We start from the raw sequence: 23050 nt of genomic DNA, 5'->3' as shown, positions 1-23050 counted from the left end.
TTGTGCGCTATGTCGGTGATGCTCGCCGACTGCTGGCCGGTGAGAGCGCTAAGCGCTCAGTAGCTTTGGTTGGGTTGAGTGCCACCAGCCTCCTCTTCAGCTGGCCCTTTTTTATTTTTTTATATTGCGATATTAATTTCAAATATTTCCTAAATAAAATAAAAAAATGGCCTTCAAACATTATATAGAATTTTAATGAGGATAAATGGTCATATTTCAAGAATTAATGCATGGAGAGAAAATTTACAGTAAAATAAAGATAAAATTAATAAAATGATGCATATACTAACTTAAAAATGTGTAAATTTTTACTACTAAAAATCCCTTTGTCATATAATGAGATCAGTCATCTCAAAGTCAAACATCATCAAGTTCTTGAATTCTTGAATAAGATAATAAGAAGTCCCATATAAATGATATCATCAACATAAATACCCACAATCATAACATCACCTTTGCTCCTTTTGATGTATATGTTATGTTCATTTTAAATTCTCTAAAAACCATAATTTTTTTCAAAAAAGGAATGTAACTTTCCATACTATAATCTTGGTGCTTGTTTAAAACCATATAAAGGTTTTCTCCTTTTTTTTCTTTAACTACAAAGCCTTTGGGTTGCATAACAAAAACTTCTTTGTTCAAAATGCCATTCAAGAAAGCAGATTTAACATCAAACTGATATACCTGAGAAGTCCAAATTTAGGGTTTTATGTCGTTGTTTTGATTCAGACTTAGCCAACAATATTTATGAAAATTTTCCACTTAAATACTCTATAATTAATATAGGGCAAGTAAGGGGTCGATCTGTAGAGAGGCAGAAATTTAATTTCAGAATTTTTCTGTCAAGCTTGGGGTGAAGACAATGATTTTAAAAGTAAAACAATACAATTTTTGGGAATTTTCTAGATGTTTAGGTAATTTTCATAATTCCCTATGATTTAAGTTAAGCCAAAATGCAAGGAGAAACACAAAATCATATTTTTACACTAATTTTTCTATTTTCTATTAACAAATTAATCAGAAATAAATATTTTTTAGAATTTTCTGGAATTAAATTTACATAAAAAACAACTATAAATATTAAAAACGAGAGGTAGAGATTTTTTTAGAACTGTTTTAGGTGTGAAAATGACTGTAAATTGATTATATAAAATTTCTGGATTTTTCCTAATTTTTTCTGATTTTTAAATGCAGAAAATACTTTTTCTGATTTTTTCTATTTTTTATATTTTTAAATAATTTTTAAATAATAAAAATATGGTATTTACCTACTCCGGCGATCACCGGAGCGGCGGCGAAGGCGGCGACGGAGCGGCGGCAGGCCAGATGGGCCGGCAGCCCTGGTGTGGCCCGTGTAGGGCTGGCCTTAGTGGGTCAGCCCACTAAGGTTAGCCCAGTTTGACTCAGTAAAGACTTAGCCAAATGGGCTTAAGCCTTATTGGGCTTAACCCAATAGTCAGGACTTAGCCGATTTGGCTAAGTCCTGCACAGGGCTACCCTGTGCCCCTGCAGTTGTGTGCGCTGCCCGCGCGTGGACCGGCGGGCAGAGGGCTATCCCTGCCGCACGGGCACCGCACGGCACCGCACAACACCGCAAGGTGGCGGCAAGAGGACAAAAAACTTGACTTTTGAAAGGATAAAAAATGATATTTTAATGTGATTTTTTTGGAATTTGAAGTAGGAAATGCTTGAGGATCTAGAGAGAGATAGGGAGATATTTTAAAGGTAGAAATAAACATTTTTAGAGAGATAAAATATCGAAATCAGAGGATAGAGAGAGAAAATGATGAGATAGAGAGAGAAAATGAAGAGATGGTGTAGAGAGAGTTTGAAAAGAATTTGAAGGTGTAGATGAAGGAGATTTTTTATGAATTTTTTAGGGGATGAACTGTGGATATAGATGAAGATCTAGAGAGATAAAGAACAGATTATATAGAAAGAAATGGCTGAAATGAGGAGATAGAGAGAGAAAATGAAGAGAGAGTGTAGAAGGAGTTTGAGATACAATTTGAATGTGCAAATGAAAAAGATTTTTTATGAAATTTTTAGGGGAGTATCTATGGATATAGATTAACGTCTATTGAGAGAAAAAACCTATTTTAGAGAGAGAAAGAGGATAAAATGAGTGTTTTGAGTGGGAAAGTGATGGATTTTAAGGGTAAATGAATGGGAAATGATGGAGAAAGTAGAAATCTAAGATCCTTTTTTTTTTGGAAATCTAAGATCCTAAAGCCTCACTGCAAGCTTACTGAGCCCTCAATGCTTCCTCTCAAGTATGGATCCTTATATTTTGCCAGGATCAGGCATTTTTCAATGCAAACAAGAGACGAGATTAAGAGAAAACTTCAATAAACAACCTAGATTCTGAAAAATGCCTTGTCCTGCTGGCCAGCCACTTGCTAGAGCACGTCCAGAATGGGGGAAAATGAGGGAGAAAAAGTCTATTTATACATTGGGAGAATTACTAAAATACCCCTTTGGGCATTATCTATTCTCTTTTCTTGCCATTTTGTCTCTTTTCTCCATTGGTTGAGAGCTTTGCCTTGTAATTTCCAGTTTGTTTCTTTTGTAAGGTGTTTGAAGTCCCAATAGGTAGGTCAGGTCGTGGCCCAATCCCCTCTGATCTCTCCTTTAAAAGCCCACAACACCGTTTCATCATTTGCGGCCCATTTTGATAATCACTAAGCTCCCAAAAATCCTCCAATTTCCTAAGACTTGTATCTTCTAATTCCTGTAAGTTTCTGCACATTTGGAGCTATAAAATATTCATCAGTAATCAAACTCATTGACTTCATAGAATTCAATGAAGTTAGTGAAAAATAATCATAATGTGCAAAAGTTGGAATTTCTAGCTAATGCATAAATATTTGGCTAATTCAAATAATAAAAAGATAAATTATAAATTAATAATTCTAAAACATCTAAAATGTATCAAAATATATGTTCATTTATCCTGTTATCAATACCTTCCATGTTTTTTGAGCTGAAATGGCTAAAAAATTATCATTGTTTCAAATCATGCAACATGTCAAAGTGTTTCAAAATAATCAGTTACATAACTTTGTGCATAACCTTTGGCAACTAATCATGCCTTATACTTTTGTGCATTCCCATCCGCTGCATGCTTGATTTTGTGCACTTTTTTCACGAGATGAACTGGTATGTTTTAAAGAAGCAAAAAAAGAAAGTGTGGAAGTATGATGATTCATCTCTAATCACTCTTGATACAGAAGCTCTATCTAAATCACGAGACCATACTCTCTCCATTTTATTCCTTCTATTTCTGCCTTCATTTCTCCTTCTTGACATGTAGGCTTTTCACTTCAATCCCAGACCCTTTCATCATCAATATGTTTGATTATATCAAAAATGATGCAATAATCTTTTTTGATAAAAGGATTATACCATATGTAACCCGTGCTTTCGTTATTGTACCCAAAAAATACATTCCTCATTTTTCTTGTTCAACTCGCTACATTCACTTTGATCAATTAAAGCATAACCGAATGCATCCAAATGATCTTAAATTATCAGAAATTGCTTTCTTCTCATACTACTCTTCATAAGGTGTCATATAACTTACTGATTTTTAAGGAGAAATATTCTGAATATAAGCTGCATATGCTATTTCTTCGGCCCAAAATTTAGTAGACAGATTCTTTTCATGCATTGTGCACCTAGCAACTTCAACAAGTTTCTTGTTCTTCCTCTTAGAAACGTCATTCTATTGAGGAGTTTTCCTTTCAACTATCTCAGAATGCCAATTTTTCTGTGATAGTCCTCAAAGGAATCTGATTTCTCTTTCAAAAAATATACTCAGCACATTCTTGAATAATCATCAACAAATATTAGGAAACACTTCTATATTCAAAGATGATGTCTTCATAGTTCCACATACATCTGAATGAACTAATTATAAAGGTGTTATTCCTCTCCATGGATGCTCATTTGAAAATTTATTTTCTTTGCTTACCATACATGCAACCCACACAAATATCACTTTCTTCAGAAATAAATGGTAGGACATGTACAAGCTTCCTTTTAGTAAAAAAAAAATTTCGCCTTGAAATTCAAATAAGCAAAACTATTGTGCCATAACCATGTTTCATTCATATTTTCTGATATCAATGCAGGATGAAGAAAATTTTCTATTTTCATAAGAAACATCCTCTTACCTATAATTTTTGTATACATAACTGGCTTTCCTTTCTCTGGTTCTTAACAATACATGTATGCTTTTCAAAATGAAGTTCATACATTTCTCCATCAGTTGCCCCTTACTCAATAATTTGTGATGAAAATATGGAACTAAATACACATATTCAAGCCTCTTCGTTCCTCCTAAAGTCTGAACTTTAATTTTACCTATTACTTTAATCTGCACCTTCTTTCCATCACCCACCTTAACTTCTATCAGTGTCTTATCAAATTCAATAAACACATCTCTATTGAAGACCATATGGTTGCAGAAAGTTGAATCAAGAAACCAAAAATCTTTTAAATTAGAACAAGATGTAATATTAGACATTAATCCATCATGTTCTTCACCATCCATATAATTAGTTTGATATTCTATTTTTCATAGCAATATGCTTCGATATGGCCACATCTCTTGAAATAATGACACATAAATCTTCTTCTTCCCTTTGGATTTTCATTATCCTCTCTTCTACTCCATTAAAATCTCCCTCCTCCTTGATCTCTTCCTCTGTTTAAAACTCTGCCTCTAAAGCTTCCTCCACATCCTCTTGCTTGATTGAAATACCCTCCTTGCTGGTTGTCTTGCGTGCCTCCTCTTGTTGCTCTTCCTCTACCTCTTCCTCTGTAGAATTCAATTGAGCATGACAACATAGCTTGATATTTCTATTAGAAAAATCAATATTTGCCTTAATGGTTCTTCCATTGATTTTTCCTTTGACCTGTTCATTCTCTCTTCATGACCAATCAAGGAAATCACCAGATCATCATGAGTATATGTATCAAAATCTATATATTTTTCAATTGCGGTAACGACATGATCAATATTCGTAAGGTTTTCTCCGCTATTTTTGTCTCAAGAAGACTCTGGTAAAATGGTCTAGGACAGATTCTCCAATCACAGACAAAGATTCAAACTCTCTTCTCAATGTTTGTAATTTTACTTTCTTCAAAATACAATAGCCATCATGTGCTATATCTCCCTTTGAAATCTTCGTAAACACCTTTTGAGTAACTGGTTCTTGAATAATAAACAATGTCTTTGCATTTTTTATACTCAAATCTATAAGCTCATTTTTCTTTGTTTCATCAGGCACAAAACCAATTTCAATAATTTCCCATAAATCTTGACTTCTGAATAAAGACTTAATCTTAGCACTCCAAAAAGAATATTTTTCTCGATTAAAGGAGTTGTAGAAATGATAGAACCTTCCCATGGTGCTTTCCCAAGCGGGGGAGCGACAACTTAGGCTACGTGAGAACCATGAGGATGCGATGCGACAATAGGAGATTTTCTACCTCCAGAAATTACGTATCCAATGGCTACAAGAATGTGATAGAAACACAAGTTTCTTTCACGCTTCGATTCGCCACAAAGTCCGTCCTAATTATACGACCCTGTTAGGGATGTAAAGTCAGGACCTTTCCCAGCTATAGCTCCCTCCTTGCCTCACAGCCGACTGACATGAGTGAGGACCTACTCGCCTCCATCCCTCATTTGGTAACCAACCAAGAAAATGCATTACTTGCAGCCCGTCCTACGCGAGTAGAGATCAGGGAGGTAGTCTTTTCCTTGGTAGGAATAAGGCTCCGGGACCGGATGGATTTTCAATGAAATTCTATATCGCATGTTGGGATATCGTTAGGCACAAACCCAGCTTCATTTAAAGACTTTCGCCCTATAAGTCTTTGTAATGTATGTTATAAAGTTGCATCCAAGATCATTCAAATCGACCTGGGACCTTCCTTGATAGACTTATCTCACCTGAATAGTGCAGTTTTGTCAAGGGTCGACATATCTGATACAGTATCATGCTCGTTCACGAGTTAGCCCAGTCACTAGACACTCATATTTGGGGCTCGAATGTCATCATCAAATTGGATATGGAGAAGTCTTTTGATCGAGTTGAGTGGAATTTCCTTACCAAAGTGTTACGTTGCTTTGGGTTCACCGATGCATTCATCGCTCTTGTGGATGCCTGCATGAGAGAGAATATTTCTCTCTTTTGGTGGATGAAAACTCCACAGGTTTTTTCACGGCCACGAGAGGTCCACGGCAAGGTGATCTCATATAACCCACCCTTTTTATATTGATGGAGGAGGTCTTTAGCCGATCGCTCACACGAGCGATCGCCCGCGGCCTCATCCCACTATATTTTATGAAAAGGGGATGCCCAATCCTCTCGCACTCTCTATTTGCAAATGAGGCCATCTTTTTCCTCAATGGATCTAAAAAATCCATTAAAGAACTTATGATTGTCCTCACTACATACGAGCGGGTTTCTGGCCAGCTCGTCAATGCCTCAAAGAGCAGCTTTATGGTCGGTCCGTCCACCGCTATAAATGGCTCTCAGATTATCCAACACCATACCGAGTACTCATGAGGATCCCTCCCTTTCAACTATCTTGGATGCCCTATCTTTCTCGGACGTGTGAGGCATCATTATTTTGATGCCTTGCTGGCCAAATTGAGAAAGAAACTAGAGGGATGGAAACTTCATTTTCTATCCCCTGGAGGACACATCCAACTTATTTGACATGCCCTCTTGAGTATTTCGCTGCATACCCTTGTGGTCCATTCATTATCTCGAACAGTCATTTACTCTATGGAGCGATTATGCGCACATTTCTTATGGTCTAGTCACCTCGAGGGAGAAAGTCGGCACCATTGGATTTCTTGGGAGAAAGCTTGTCGGCTGACGGATGAGGGGGGGTCTAGGAATCAGACGTCTTTTGGACGTCCAAGACATGCTTCAAAAGAAGCTCTTGTGGCCTATGCGTACCACGCACTCCCCATTGGAAGATTCATCTCATCGAAGTATGGCGAGTGGGCACATAGCAAGATGGATATCCGCGGCCATCTCAGGTGGCTGACTTGGCAGCGATATTGGCTTGAGATAGCCATGGTCACACGTTGGCATGTCGGTTGAGGGACGATTAGCGTCTGGTATGATACATGGCTCATTGGCGCACCCCTAGCCCATCACCCCTACTTCGAGCCCCATCGTCTTAGATTGACCGTGGATTAGCTACTCTTAGGCGCCATGCGCCACCTTTTGGAGCAACATGGCCTTACCATCGACATGTTACCCCAAGCCTTAAGTACTCCCATCGTGCCCTCTCAAGATCGTCCTATTTGGACGCTTACCCTTGATGGTCATTCTCTTGTCGCTCTTCTTGGGAGCATTTCCGTGAGAAATCCCCCATCTAACACTAGGGTTGCCGAATCTGGCATCCGGCGATCATTACTCGTGTCTCCTTCCTCTAGAGACTCTTGCATTGTGGCCTCCCGACTGATGATCGAGTGACCCATATCGGTCAATCTCTCAGTTCGCGTTGCCATTGTTGCCCCACATCTCCCTAGATTGAGACTATGAAGCATCTTTTCTTCTATAGTGAGACATTTCTAGATTGTTGGCGTCAAATCACATACCATGGGCGTCCACTCCTCGGTACCTCCTCTACTCTGATATCGTTAGGGTGTTTTGGCAAGATATATCTCTTGCCAACACGCTCCAAATGAAGCTCCCTCCTACATGTTGCCATAGCTTACTTACTATGGGAGATTTGGAAAGTGCAAAATTCTTCTTGTTTTGTGGGAACTCCCATGCGCACCTTGGATATCATGTGACGAGTCAAGCAATGGATAGAACGTACTCACCACCTCGTACCACCTTGCGCTCATAGCTCACCCCCAGCCTATGACCTCCTTCGATCTTGGAATATTCCGATGACCCTCGCCCCCATCCACATTCGGCTACAGAAATCCACCGCCAATTGGCATCCTCAAGCAAAATGTGAATGGTGTGGCCAAAGGGAACCCGGGGCCAGCAAGGGGAGTTGGTATCCTACAGGAAGTATACATGGAGTATTCTCTTTTATTTTTCCTCTTTTTATGACATACAAACTAATGCAGTAGCCGAGGCTATGGCGATATATGATGGTTTACTCCTATGCGACGAAAGAAACCTCCACCACATTGTCATAGAATCAAACTCACATGTATTAGTTGGCATGCTTCATGCAAGCAAATGCTCTTAGTGGCGACTATAACGCGTATGGCAGGACATCATGCGGTGTCGCCCCTGCACAACTAGTGTCCGTCACCAGCTTTGCAAGGGAAATCAAACACCAGATGTCCTTGCCAACCACGCGGTACACACACAAACCCCTTCCTCCCTTTTCCTTTCTTGGTAGGCACTCCCTCCAACAATTTGTGGATGCTATCGTGTTGAATGCCTCGGCTTGCCGGCCCTTAGTACACATCGCACACTGTCGAAGGAAGGTCCACGGGAGTGGCGGATAGTATGGAGTGCTGGAGGTGGGAGAGCTCACCCTCTCGCCTGATAGTTCGCCAAGTTGCGCACCTCCACGATAACATCTGCGAACGACGGGGTGGATTATGCACTACATACTTCGCATCGCTACGATGGCTCCCCCAACTCCTGCTGGCATGAGTGACCATCTCCCGGCCTTCACTAGGTAACACCTATGTACCTTTTTCTTTCCTGCAACATGGGCGTGGGCGAGTAGGGTCCATGTGTAATTGGGACATGTACACTCGCTCCACGCCTAAAAATGATGAAAACACTACATTTTATAAATAAACACCCCCTGGGTCGTATCCAGGGCACGGATGGATCGGTCTACGGGCACAACCGCAGGGTTGGACGTACCCGAAACCATGATATTGGCAACTAAAAAAATCCTTTTCAAAAAATCAAACAAAAGTCAACTCAGCTTTCGCTTAATGCAGTGGATCAGAAGGTTGAACCTTTGTTGGGGCTTGGGATTACCTCTCAATATCTCACTTGCATATCCATCGCACCACACAGAAAACAAAAAAACCATTGTTTTTTTCAAACTAGGTACATATACATGAGGAATTAGAGCCTACATAGTAGACATAGTAAACATTAGTAATACGTCTCTCTATCTCTATCTCTATCTCTACATCTATCTCTATCTCTCTACCTCTCGCTACCTCTCGACATCTCTATTTCTCTCTACCTCTCCTTGTCTCTATCCCTCCCTTCTTCTATCAATCTCTCTACATCTATCTCTCTCTACCTCTCGCTATTTCTATCTCTACGTTTCGCTATTTCTATCTCTCTACCTCTTGCTATCTCTATCGCTCGCTACCTCCCGATATCTCTATTTCTCTCTACCTCTCGTTGTCTCTATCTCTGTCTACCTCTCGCTATCTCTATTTCTCTCTACCTCTCGCTGTCTCCATTTCTCTATACCTCTCGCTGTCTCTGTCTCTCTCTACGTCTCGCTATCTCCATTTTCTCTATCTCTCGTTATTTCTATCAATCGCTATATCTATCTCTCTATACCTCTCGCTGTCTCTATCTCCCTTTACCTCTCTCTACCTCTTACTGTCTCTATCTCTCTCTACCTCTCTCTATCTCTATCTCTCTAAATCACTGTCTAGTCTCTCGTCTCTCCTCTCTCTCTCTCTCTCTATCTCTCTAACTCCCTCTACCAAGTCTTGCTTCACTTATCGATGCGAAAAAAAGAGGGTATTACTAAATTCCAAGTGGCAAGGAATAAAATTAAAGTTTCTTCTCTTCTGACTGGACGGATGCGCGTGCTATCGTACTCTTTTGTTACCTTTCACCGACTCTTCGAGGAAACCAAGGTGGCTTGGTGAAGGAGAGAGCTCTCTCCCAATTGGAAACTGAATACAACCTATTCTTACTCTAAACGTTTCTTTCATAAAAGATACCGCGCGACCACTCTCCCCATCTCTATCTCAGTCTGTCTCTATCTCCATTATCTCTCTTTCACTTCCGCGCGCTTTATCTCGTCATATCTCTCTATCTGACTTACTCGCGGACTCTCTCTCTCTCTTCATCTCTCCATACCCACAATCGTAGGAGCTCAAACTGCAGAAGAGAAGGAAAGAAGAAGAAACTTGGTAGCTTCGTCAACGCTAAAGAAGAAGAAGAAATGAGTACAACAATGAGAACACCAACAATAGCGACAACGACGCGATCGCCAAAGAACAAGAACCGAGAGATACACAGAGAGAGAAACAACGGCGCCGACATCCTCTCATGTCTCTTCCGCCGTCGGAATCAACGCAAGAACTTAACTTGACCTAATGGGTCAGCGGGGGGGGGGTGGGGGGGAAGGATTGAAACCATGGAAATCGTCAAATCAGGGTTTGCAGGAGAAGCCAGGCGGCGGGGTTTTCCCGCAGGTGGCGAGGAGCTTAAGCGCGACGGGGATGTAGATGTTGAGGTTGAGAAGCTTCAGCTTGATGGTAGTGCAGAGGCAGACGGCGGCTTCGAGCTCGAGAAGCCCGCCGAGAAGAGGGCAGCAGTGGTTCGCCGCGGGGTCTCCAACCTTAACGTTGACGAGGCCTCCGAGAAGATCAACGCAAGCGCCAATCTTGAGCGAATCCACGGGGCAGGACTGCGGCACCGGCGCGGGCGGCGGCGGAGTCACGGCGGGCGGTGGCTGAGGAACGTAAGTTGGCGGGGGAAGAACGGGAGGGGGGAGAACGGGAGGGAGAACGGGCGGGGGAAGAACAGGAGGGAGAACGGGAGGAGGGAGAACGGGCGGGGGAATAACGGGAGGGGGGAGACGGGGGGGGGGCTTAACGGGGGGGGGTTTGGGGTGTTTGGGAGTCTTTCTCGGAGGCTTGGAAGGAGGGCAGCTGGTGGCAGCGATGCTGGGGAGAAGAGAGGACATGAGAACCATGAACAGAAGCGACATGGCCGAGAGCTTCTTGCTCGAATCCATGGCTGCTCGCTCTCTGTGTAGAGCTTTCTTGCGTTCTTGTGGTCGCTGAGATGAGCCGGGAGGGTTTTTATAAGGCGGGGACGAGGGCGACACGTGAACTCTCAGAGCCAGCTGCCGTGCCTGTGTTGGGCTCTCCCTTTGTCCTCCATGGAGGGATGAACGAAGAAGAGAGAGAGAGAGAAAGGGAGATCTCGTTCTGCAACGCGCCAAACCTGTCTCGGCCGCTGATCGGATCTAGCAGGAAATTTGGCCTCCTATTTTTCCTCATGGTTCTCTACCAATTCAAGATTCTCTCTCTCTCTCTAGACGTGGAAGAAAGATGAGTTTAACCGGTGGAAGATTGAGTTTATTAAGTTTGGTGATGGTTGGAATGATATAGGATATAGATAAAAGGACTTCCGAGATTGGTTTTAGACGACGAGACACATGCAAACTTTAGAGATCAAGAGACGAGGGGATGCGTAAGAGTGTGTAAGAGTGTGTGAGAGGTGAGCGAGTAAGTGTGTTTGAGTGAGTGAAAGAGAGACAGATAGAGAGAGAGAGAGAGAGAGAGAGGAATATACAGCTGGAAAGTCATGGTCGTGGGGGGGGCGAGGCACATAAACCCGTCCGTGAGGTTTTCTTGTTTTCTTATCATAGTCTTGGGCCTTCCCTTTGGAGCCATTCCAACCCGTGAGCTTGCCCAACAACCCGTGTATTGGTCTGCTCTCTCTCAATCTCTGTAACTCTTTATCTCTCTCTCTCTACCACTTTCTCTCTCTCTCTACACTTATATATACATGTTTTTTGTTGAGTCCCGCTATCCACAATATCTATGTTCCGCGATTCAGATAAGACGTCTCCAAAACTATCATTGGATACGCGTCCTAATCGTTGCAACTAGTTTGCCTTTTTTCGTTCTTTCCGGTGGGTTATCTGACAGCGATATGTGGGGATAAATAGATGGACATTGATTTTGAGAGAGACAATGAATTATTTCCCTGATGACTATCATGGGTAAATGAATGAGTGAAAGTATGGATACTTGCAAGTTACAAGAGTGAAGCGACGTGAATATAGATCGTCACTATCAGGGTATGACTATCTTGTGTTAATTATGGAAAGAGATAGATTGATAAAGATGGGAAGGTCAGTAATAATCTGGGAGAAAAGGTACAGATCGTTAGTCAAGTACGCTGAAAACGGGCTAGTAATGATTAGTAAGATAGGGGAGTGACTATAGTAAGTAGGCGAGAGAGAGAAAAAGAAGTGAATATATTAAGCGAGAGAGAGAGTGACTATAGTTTGTAAGAGAGAGAGTGTGTGTGATTATTGTTAGTGAGAGAAAGAGACAGAAAAGTGAACATAGTTAGTGAGAGAGAGACAGAGAAGCGACCATAGAAAATGAGGGTGTGAGGGAGAAAGAGGAGTGAGTATAGTTAAAAGATGATCATTATCCTTCGTTGATGAAGATTAGAGAGAGACGGATACGGCGGGAAACAAGGAGTTGCCGGGGGAGGGACAGGAATAACGTAAATAGATGAATCGAGAGGCAGTTATCACTTAAACTTAATGAGTTAATGTGGATTACCATGACAGAGATAGGAAGATTATTACCAGAGATGTAGCGATAGATAATAATTCAGAGATTGAGAGAGTCATAGCGAGATAGATATCGTTAGGATACCACAATAATAGGACAATGATGAGTGATTCAATTTGAAAAAAATTGCACCATTGCGATAAGACTAACAAAGAGGCAACACATGTTTACCGATTAATAAGAGTCCATTAATTAGTGCGTATCTCATACTTGCAAAGATCTGCTGGAAAAAACACAAGTCCTCGTTCTTGGTCGGCAAACTTGTGGTGCCTCTTCGCCGACGTAGATCTTACTGACTGAATGCTTCAATCTGGCATCTCTCTCTCTATGTATCTATCTCTACCTCTATCTCTATCTCTATCTCTCACTCTTTCTACCAATCTCTCTCTGACAAACGGTGCCTCGGGACTTCCAAAGGAAGCCCGTGAACTCATTGCCCCCACGCGAGCATCCCTGCCAATCCGTGAGGCTTCTTCTTGGATCTCTGACCCTGTGTTTTGACCCAGTGTGATCACCACGTTCTGCACCCAAGTGAGATCACCACGTTCTGGGTATGGGGAGTGCTGCAATGGCAGTGAACTGCTTTTTAAGCTTCTCATAACCCGTAAGAAATTGGGAAATTTTTTTAACCCATTTGCTTGAAATCATTGGAATAAGAACATTGCACAAATCAGGGATAACTCTGACACCAGGAATACTATTTAATAAAATTATCTTTATTAAATTCATAAATGAATGGGAATTTTTAAGAGTTCAATTTGACAAGTTGGTCAACTCATTTACATATTTTTAACAAATTTAATATTTTTCAATGTTTTTAATGAATTTCAAATTTTTGTAAAGACTTCAGCTATCTTTTAACATATTTAATTAGGTATAATATAACACACGAGTCTTTATAGAAAAAGAATAATAACTTATAGAGGAGAAACTAATTACTATTACATTTAAATAAAAGTAAAATATTAGAAGATTAAGGTCGACCTTAATCCTTGAGCAAACGACCACAAAGTTTAGATCTTCCAAATTTTAGAAATTTCCCAAAAATAAAAATAAAATCATAGGAGATTCTGGAAAATCACACTCACTTTTTTATTTAATCAACTTTTCTCTTTCTTGCTAATGGTGTGTACTTTTTGCATCCATGATTTTTTTTGACTTAATTTTTTGTATCCATGATAAATAAAACTAGTGAATAAAATCCCACATGATTAGAGTCTGGAAGTAATTTTGACAACAGAAATATTTGAGAAAATCAAATTCAATATGATTACATCTAAGATATATGTATCTGTGGGATATTATGCGGATGTCATGACAATCATGTGGATGTCATGTTTAAGTATATTGAAATAAATGTATTTTATTATTATTCTCAGGTGATTTTGTAATGTAGTCCTTGAATAGATGCAATGACTTACTGAATTAGGATGTGACCATAATAAAGTGCTCAATACTCATTATACATATGTTCTTAACCTTCCTATCTGAAGGATACTAGAGAGGATATCGACATATCCACAGAGAATACATTTCTGTCTATCCCACTCACATGATGAATATGCCCAATCTTGTGGCCATTGGTGTAGAGACACTAAGGATCAAAGGTGGGTGCTCTTTAGGGAAAGAGTTAAATAAATTTATATGTATTAATTCATGAATGGTATAACACATAAAAGTCAATCAGGTTGATTCTTGTGATTGATACTAAGACAGTAAGACACCAAAGTCATCTTGTGCCTCGATGCCTATGTTTTGACTATGACATGCAAGTCCCTAATCAGGTGATTCAAATTATTCTTAGATCAGATATATCAAGAAGTACATGAAGGTGAGTGAATCGTCAAGATGAGATTGACTTGATGAAGAAGTTGCATTAAATTATCTAGCTAGGGTAGTGGAGATATCGGAGAAGAAAGTCGCCAATGATCTCAATTATGGATTACTATTAAGTGGAAAGACAGAAGATGATTTGGTGATTAACCATACAGAAAGTCATTTGAGAGTCTCTAAAAGACAAAGGATTATATGTCTATGGTAATTAATGGCTATAAAGGTTTAATGAGAGGGTTAATATCTGATTTATATTATTCTAGATAATAAAGTATACCTTTGCACCGAATGGGCTGGAAACTGAATCAATGAATTGGTAAAATTAAGCCTCAATCTATTCATCTTTACATCGATATAATTAATTAATAAGTTTGGTTGATAATTTTTATAGCTGATTATACTTCTAACTATATTGATAGATGGTTCTAGAAGGACATTTTTAAAATAAGTAAATAGAGGAGGCACCCATTTTAGGTTCCCATGCTAGACAGATATGAGCACCCCTGTCTTCTTCCCTTCTCACAATTATCCCCTTCTTATAAGACTTGATGGGTGGGAGGATCAATTAGAACTTCAAGGTGAATTAAATTTCAAGGGGAGATTCATTGTTCCATCACTACTGTATATATTTCTAGAGGTCAGGCACATGAACAACTTGAAGGTATTTCTCTAAGGAGAAAATTGAGGGTGGAATCAATTCCACATAAGGTAATATGACTACCTCTCACTTTACAAGCTAATTGAATTCAATTTCTATCAGTTGCATTGTATGAATCATTTTTGGAAAATCAACTAAGCCAATTTAATCCTAACATAACATGCCTACAAGTCATACATCTACATGCCATTTACGACTATTTATGAAATCCCTTATTTTAATAATGCATGTTATGATTTATTTTATCAGTTGTCATATTTTAATACTACATGTTATAATTCCCAATTTTAATAATATTTCAATATAATTAAATTAATAAAATTACGTATGAAATGAAGTCAAAACTTATTGTGTAATTTGAAATATGTTTCAGTGATATTTACAGATTTTTATTAAATTTACATACTTTTCATAATTTGTTTCATATAAAAATTATTTTATCAATATGGAAAAATATGTATTGATTTTTATAAGGATTTTGAATTTTTTTATAATTAAAGTAATGTTGTACAAAAATTAAATTTACAAAGTACTTTGAAATATTGATTTTGGAGATTCAATACATATATTGATTTGAAGATATTTGAAACATGCTAATGGCTTACCTTCTGAGTTCTTAAGATAGGTGATGCATGGAAATACATCTACTATTTTTTATAAAATATAAGCAAATAAATCAAAATAAATAAATAGGAGAGCTGACACTGCAATATGTATTGATTTTAATTTAATGATTCTTTTTTAAAAGCATGATACTTAGGTAATTTAAGTAACTTAGGAGCATAAGTCTGTGTGAAACATGGATGTTGACTCAGACTTTCATGATGAGAGAGGAAAATCTGATTGCTCACATTCACCAAACTATCTGGCTTAATGTCTATCAATAAAGGGGTGTTGGGTTTAAAGGTTGAGGTCAAACTTGCCTTTCTCCACTACCTATCCATGCATCCTGACTTATACATACAACCTTTAAACATTAAACCTGTTCAGACTTTCCTAGTGATTTATAATCTGCTTTATGTTGATTATAAAGTTACTGCATAGAAGGTAGTATATATATGTGTATTGGTTCAGATTTTTATACTTACTACTTTTTCTCTTTCCTCTCCTCCCAGGTGATCTGAATACTTTTGATCACCCATAAATTTATATTTGTGCCTCCTGAATTTTGTTTGAAACTCAATGTCCATACAAATTCTATTCAAATTCTGATGGGTATATTCATCAGTTCTTTAGTGATTAGGTTTTATGAATATTTTGAACAATTGATTCGAACTCATGGGTATGAAGTGACCGTTAATCCAATCACACTTTCATATCATATTTAAATTCATAGAAATAAAACTTCATTCATTGATATTCTCATGTGTTGTGTATACTGAAGTCCATGAATTCATGCAATGGCTTCTTATCCTAATTATATAATAAGTATGACTGATCATGTGACCATCAGTGTGACAACGCTAAGGACAAACATTTGGTGTTATTTAAAGAAGAGTTCACTAAATTGATCCATAAGAATCTAGGAATGGTATTACACCAAGAAATCAGTCAGGTTTACTCATATCATGGTAGTATTTTTTCATTGACCTAAGACACATATGACATATTTTTCATGGACAGTTGTGTTTTGACTGACATGAGTCTGTAATAATGAGATTCAATCATTTCATTACTTACATTTAGCAGGAAGTGGTAAACAGGATATTTGTTTACCATTGGTATATGATGAGATTGACTTGACGAAGAAGACACATTAAATACCTAGAAAAGGTAGTGGAGATATTGATGAAGAAATTCTCTAATGATCCTTTCACACATCAGTACGAACTGAGTGATGGATTATGATTGGATAGTTTACCATACCCTAAGTCATTGAGGAGTCTTGTGCAGACGAAGGATTATAAATATATGGTAACTAATTATGGATATGGTTTGATGATAGAGTTGAATTACTTCTTTATACCTTCTAGAACATGAGATATAGCTTGGCACCCCACAAGTTGGGTGCTTAAATTATCGATTGGCTTTAATTTATCATAAGTTAATTAATCTGTATGTTAATATCGTTAATTAAGAAGGTTGGAAAATAAATATTATTGAGCCCTTAATGTTATTAAGTAGACAAATACATGGGCCTATAGGGTCACACACATAAGCTCTATGGATGTTGGTGGATATAGTTAAATTATAAGGATTTTTATGAAAACTCCTTTCTATTAGATATTCATGAATGATTCGCAAAAAAGAAGAGGGGATCCATCATCCCATCAATCATGTGGATACATCTGGAGGTTGGACACATGAATGGCTTGAAGAGACTATCCACATTATCAGGTGAAAAATGGAAAATTTTCCACATAAGGTAATATAACTATCTATAAATTTAGATCAATCATGAATTAAATAACATCTTCAACTTCATGAAATTGGATTTCAAGCGTTGAATTAAAACAAATTTAATCAAAAACCGACTGTAATGAAATACCTATAAAATAAGGTCTACAAGTCCCTACATTACATAACAAAAATGTTGACAGTGATAATGTCAGAAAAAAGACACAACACTATTAGAAAGAAATATATACCTATATAATCCATATTCCTCATTATCTTATAACTCATTTCTATATAAAAGTCTATATACTAAACATATAATAAATTAGTAGATGCATAAGTACACAATAGACTTTTTGAATTTTTTTCTGTCATTACACTTAGTATTTTCCCAAAACATCTATAAACAAACTATAAAGAGGAATTTCCTTCAAAGGGTAATGCAAAATATAAAGGGTGATCCTTCTATCATAATGCAATATATCTATCACTAGAATAATTTCTAAAATGCTAAATAATAACTATATATTTGAGGATTCAGGAAATTATTAATATTATTCAATCCAAAAATAGTGCTCTATATATTAGAGCATTTGACTTATGTCATTTAATGTGTACTTTTACAGTAAAAAATACAACAAAAGAGTGCATCAAACATTCCAAGTTGAACCAGGACTTCTGACTATCAAAGTCAATAGTAAAGGCTGATCAATAAAGTTCTAGGAAGTAATCCCAATCGGACCAAACAGGCATTAGCGCACATAAAAACAAGTTGTAGGTGATGTTGGGTTGTGGGCCTTGACTCAATCACGGAAAACATGGTTTCCATGAATGCGGAAGCGATTAATAGATTCATAATCATATTTAAATTCTTACATCACATGTAACGTATGGGGAACTTGTTCTACCCTTGACTTCCCCACCCTGATATTTTTTTGAAGCTGTTCATGTGCCCGGCCTCTGAAAGTATACACACAATCACTTGGCACTTGGATCTCCCTTCTTCTTCTTCTTCAACTCTCCCCGAAAATCTTGAAGATCTTCTCACCATGAAGACACTCTCCATGGTTGAGTGGAGAAGAGAGTAGAGTGGAGAAAGGGGGGGCTCTCAATTCTGGCTAGCCTGGGCACTTGAAATGAGTGCCCCTTCCCTAGTTATATTTTACTAAAGTTTTTCTCAAAAACCCCATAAGTAAAATATATTCACTTATGCCCGTGTGATCTTATGCGTGTGACCCTCTAGGCCCATGTATCATTGTACTTAATAACTTGGGTGGCCTACTAACAATTATTGGCCAAACTAATTAATTAACCATATCAACATATAGATTAATTAACTGAGGATCAATTTAACGCAATCAATAAGTTAAGTTTCCATCTCGTGGGGTGCCCAGCTACACCTCATGCTCTAGAACATACCGAGTAGTGTTTGAGCTCTCTCATGGAACCTTTACCATCATCTGTTATCGAATATGTATATTCCTTCATTTGCACAAGAATCTGTAATGACTTAGGGTATGGCTGATCCTCAAACCCTAAGTCGTCATTCAATTAGTACTGATGCTTAATGGGGATCATTGGAGACCACCTTCTCCTATATCCTCACTACCCTGGCCAGGGATTTTCTACATCATCTTCCTTGAGTCACTCTCCTTTTATACCAAGGGTGGGATGATCCCGTCTTGACCACTCAATCATCTCTGTGAGCTTCTTACTACATCTGAGCTATAACTTATTTGAATACCATGATTAGAGGCTCGTTAAGTCGTACTTATAATGTAGTCATCCATCCACAAGATGTCCTTGGTGTCTCAAGGTAGTGGATCACTTATACAACCACGACATGAATCAACTTGATAGACGTTTAGGTATAACACCACTCAGGTATTCTTCAGATTTAGTTAGTGTACTCTTTCTCTAAAGCATACACACTATCTATCCTTGGTGTCACCGCACTAACAACCGCATGATAAACCATACTTATCGTATAAGTAGGATCAGGTAATGTTACTATGTCTAGATAATTCAATGTCTTTCTCGATTATCCATCTAATAGGAATATTTAGAATACACGTTTAAATACTAGTGATCTATGTATTATGATCTCATCATAATTCACTATGTCATTGCACGTGTTCATGGACTTCATTATAAATATCACAGCCGAATAATAATGAACGTAATATTTTACTCGATGAACTTAAATAAACATGGTGCTGGAAACTTAACTTATTGATTGCGTTAAATTGATCCTCAGTTAATTAATCTATATGTTGATATGGTTAATTAATTAGTTTGGCCAATAATTGTTAGTAGGCCACCCAAGTTATTAAGTACAATGATACATGGGCCTAGAGGGTCACACGCATAAGATCACACGGGCATAAGTGAATATATTTTACTTATGGGGTTTTTGAGAAAAACTTTAGTAAAATATAACTAGGGAAGGGGCACTCATTTCAAGCGCCCAGGCTAGCCAGAATTGAGAGCCCCCCCTTTCTCCACTCTACTCTCTTCTCCACTCAACCATGGAGAGTGTCTTCATGGTGAGAAGATCTTCAAGATTTTCGGGGAGAGTTGAAGAAGAAGAAGAAGGGAGATCCAAGTGCCAAGTGATTGTGTGTATACTTTCAGAGGCCGGGCACATGAACAGCTTCAAAAAAATATCAGGGTGGGGAAGTCAAGGGTAGAACAAGTTCCCCATACGTTACATGTGATGTAAGAATTTAAATATGATTATGAATCTATTAATCGCTTCCGCATTCATGGAAACCATGTTTTCCGTGATTGAGTCAAGGCCCACAACCCAATAATATATTCTAGCATTATAAGTTCATTTAATTAATCAATATACCTGAAACAATGTAGAGTTATCACAGAATCCAAAAAAAACTTGAATTTCAAATTAATCCATTTGTTTTTCAAGATTATCATTTCTTCGTTACTGAAAAGCTTATTCTAATATTATATTCACTGTATAACTATAAAATTAACTCTATAACTATATATTTTTGTGGAAAACAGAAGATACAAAAAAGTAAAGTACTTGCTCACGGAAAAGAGGCGATAACTTCAAAAATCACAGATTGAAACTTATCCCTCGTTTTAGCTACAAGAATTCACATTTTTTTTTTTTGAATTTATTAAATGAGGATGTCTAACGAACGTAAGATTCATATTATGACTTACAATTCAACTATTTTTTTATTAAATAAATGCTGAATTTCATTTTTTCAGTAGACTTTTCATTTAAAAATTAACTTTCATCGAAAACTTACAGCAGCTTGCCAAACAAATGCTAAGAGAAAGAAAAATAAAGGTATAATGGGCAAAATGTCTATGAGTGGATTAAAAATCGCATAAGCCTCAGGCAATTTTCCCAAGAAAACACTACTTGATGACGAAACAGCAGAATTAAGACAGATACAGATTAAATTCAAAAATATATTAAGCATAACAAAGATTTGTTTTTAGAGATTATTAAATTTTTATTGACTAATGGATATAAGGGAATTTGACTAAGGAAGGTAAGTAATAACTAAAAAAGCCTTCTTTTGCTTTGATTTGAACTCCCCCCAAAAAATCCAAATCAAAAATCCTTACATTTTCAAATTCAAAAGAGAATACAAGGAATTATACTTTCATACAATATCTTAATTGAATTATATGTAATGATCAATGAAATTCTATGTTATTCTATAGTCATACGTTTTACGTATTAGAATACCGGAAGGAATTAGAGGATTTGCCTAGAACTATATATTATAGTTATTTTTTTTTTTTATTCTTATATTCTCTGCAATGAAATAGGGAATTGACGAATGTCCCACAATACACTAATAATTTTGATTAGTATCAAATTTAAATCTAAATGGGGCGTCGCCAAGTGGTAAGGCAACGGGTTTTGGTCCCGCTATTCGGAGGTTCGAATCCTTCCGTCCCAGATCCATTCTGCTGAATGAAAATAACAAAAATCTATCGATTCCCTTTAATTAAAGCCTAAAATAAGTCACTAGGGGACTCGAGAGTCTTTCTATGGAAAGACTAAATCAGAGAATAGAGGGAAAGACTAAATCAGAGAATAGAGGTTTTTATAGATTATTAGAGTCCCTTGCTATAGTCCTTTTTTCAGTTAAATACCCTAAAACTAACTAGAATGGAGTGAAATTCAAATTAAATAGGAATATCAAACATATTTACACCCATTTATTTTTTTGTATCCCGTTCCAATACATAAAAAATCAAAGTTAATGTAGCAACTTGGTAGAGCTATTAAAGATAGTCTATAAAATATAATGAATTTTTTGAAGTCATCAAAAATCTAAAGCAAACTTTTTATGTAAAACAAAAAATGACCGAGTTTTATACCCATACCATATATATTATGTAGTCTTTGTGTTCAATTTACGTAGTTAATAAGGTCTTTTCTTTTGGTTCACTCCCAAAAATCTCATTATTTAATGAGATAATTGCCAAAATTCAATCCATAAAATTAACAAGGGGCATTGTTAACAAATGTTGCTTGTATATAATGGCTATGGAAATAGCATATTCCTACGTTTAGTTTCTCTTTTTTCATATGAAAAAAAAGAAAAATAACAATAAAAAAAAATGACCTTAATCTTATATTACCTTATATAACACATTTTATATTATATACCCATAAATAAACCACGTTTTGGTTTAGCTTTCTTTGTCAATTTATCTATCTATTTTATCTCGTTTCAATTAAAAATTTCTCAGTCAATTCGACATATCCAAATTTATATCTCTACTTTTTGACTTTAATGAGTGGGATAGATATCAATCATATACATTAAATATTTTCTTTATCATGACGGCTTTAGCGAAGAATAAATTAAGTCATTTTCGAAAACATAAGATATTTTGTAGAATTATCCTTTGAAGTAGAGGACAGGATAAAATCCTTTAATTAAACTAAAGCATTTTTCGTTTTCAATTTCTAGCAATACTTGGCACTTTAATAAAAGCAAGTCTGATATAAATAAATTTTATGGTATGTAAAAGACACGTCGAATTTGATTCATCGGATTAATTGGAATTTAAGTGAGTGGAATAAATAGGGGTTTTTCTTAATGACTCATTTTTAAATCAAAATATAATTTTTATTTACTAATTTACTATAAAATAAATGATTCAGTCCCCTGATTTAAATGGAACTTTAATTTAATAAAAAAGAAAAAAAATACCTTTACTTCCAATTGACATACATCTAAAAAAAACTTTAATTTTAATCTTTGGATTTATTGGTTTTCTTGCCGAGCCTTCCTAGGATAAAGACTTTTTTTATTCCTAACTAACTAAAAAGTCAATGGAGAAAATAAAAAAAAGGTCTGTATGTACTAAACAGAGTCAATGACTATTCATGATTCCATATTGAATCAATTCCATCCCGGTTCGAAATTAGAGGAATGTTATGGTAAAGCTTCGTTTGAAACGATGTGGTAGAAAGCAACGTGCGACTTGAAGGACGTGATCCTTTATGTGGATTCTTATATCCGCCATTTTCTATCTAAATGAGGATGCTCTTGTCTCGACATGGTTTGTTCTGATTTACTAGGGACCCAATTTCGAGGGTTAGAAGTAAATAGTACGCGATGAAGCTCGAGTATAAAATAATGATTGATTTATCATATCGGGGGGACGAATCTAGGGTTAATGCCAATTAA

General features: G+C 37.2%; 1 protein-coding gene across 1 annotated transcript; it reads right to left on the bottom strand.

Annotated features, from left to right (window-relative positions):
- Positions 1-10106: 10106 nt before the first annotated feature.
- LOC144709519 (uncharacterized) lies at positions 10107-11010 on the bottom strand. Its single transcript, XM_078583097.1, has one exon. The coding sequence runs from the start codon at positions 10948-10950 to the stop codon at positions 10363-10365; it is 588 nt and encodes a 195-aa protein (XP_078439223.1). The 5' UTR covers positions 10951-11010; the 3' UTR covers positions 10107-10362.
- Between the last annotated feature and the right edge of the window lie 12040 nt (positions 11011-23050).

Source organism: Wolffia australiana, chromosome 11, assembly GCF_029677425.1.
Source record: "Wolffia australiana isolate 7733 chromosome 11, ASM2967742v1".
Classification (NCBI taxonomy): domain Eukaryota; kingdom Viridiplantae; phylum Streptophyta; class Magnoliopsida; order Alismatales; family Araceae; genus Wolffia; species Wolffia australiana.
Note: the sequence above shows the minus strand (reverse complement) of the source record. Positions and strands in the feature narration are given on the sequence as shown.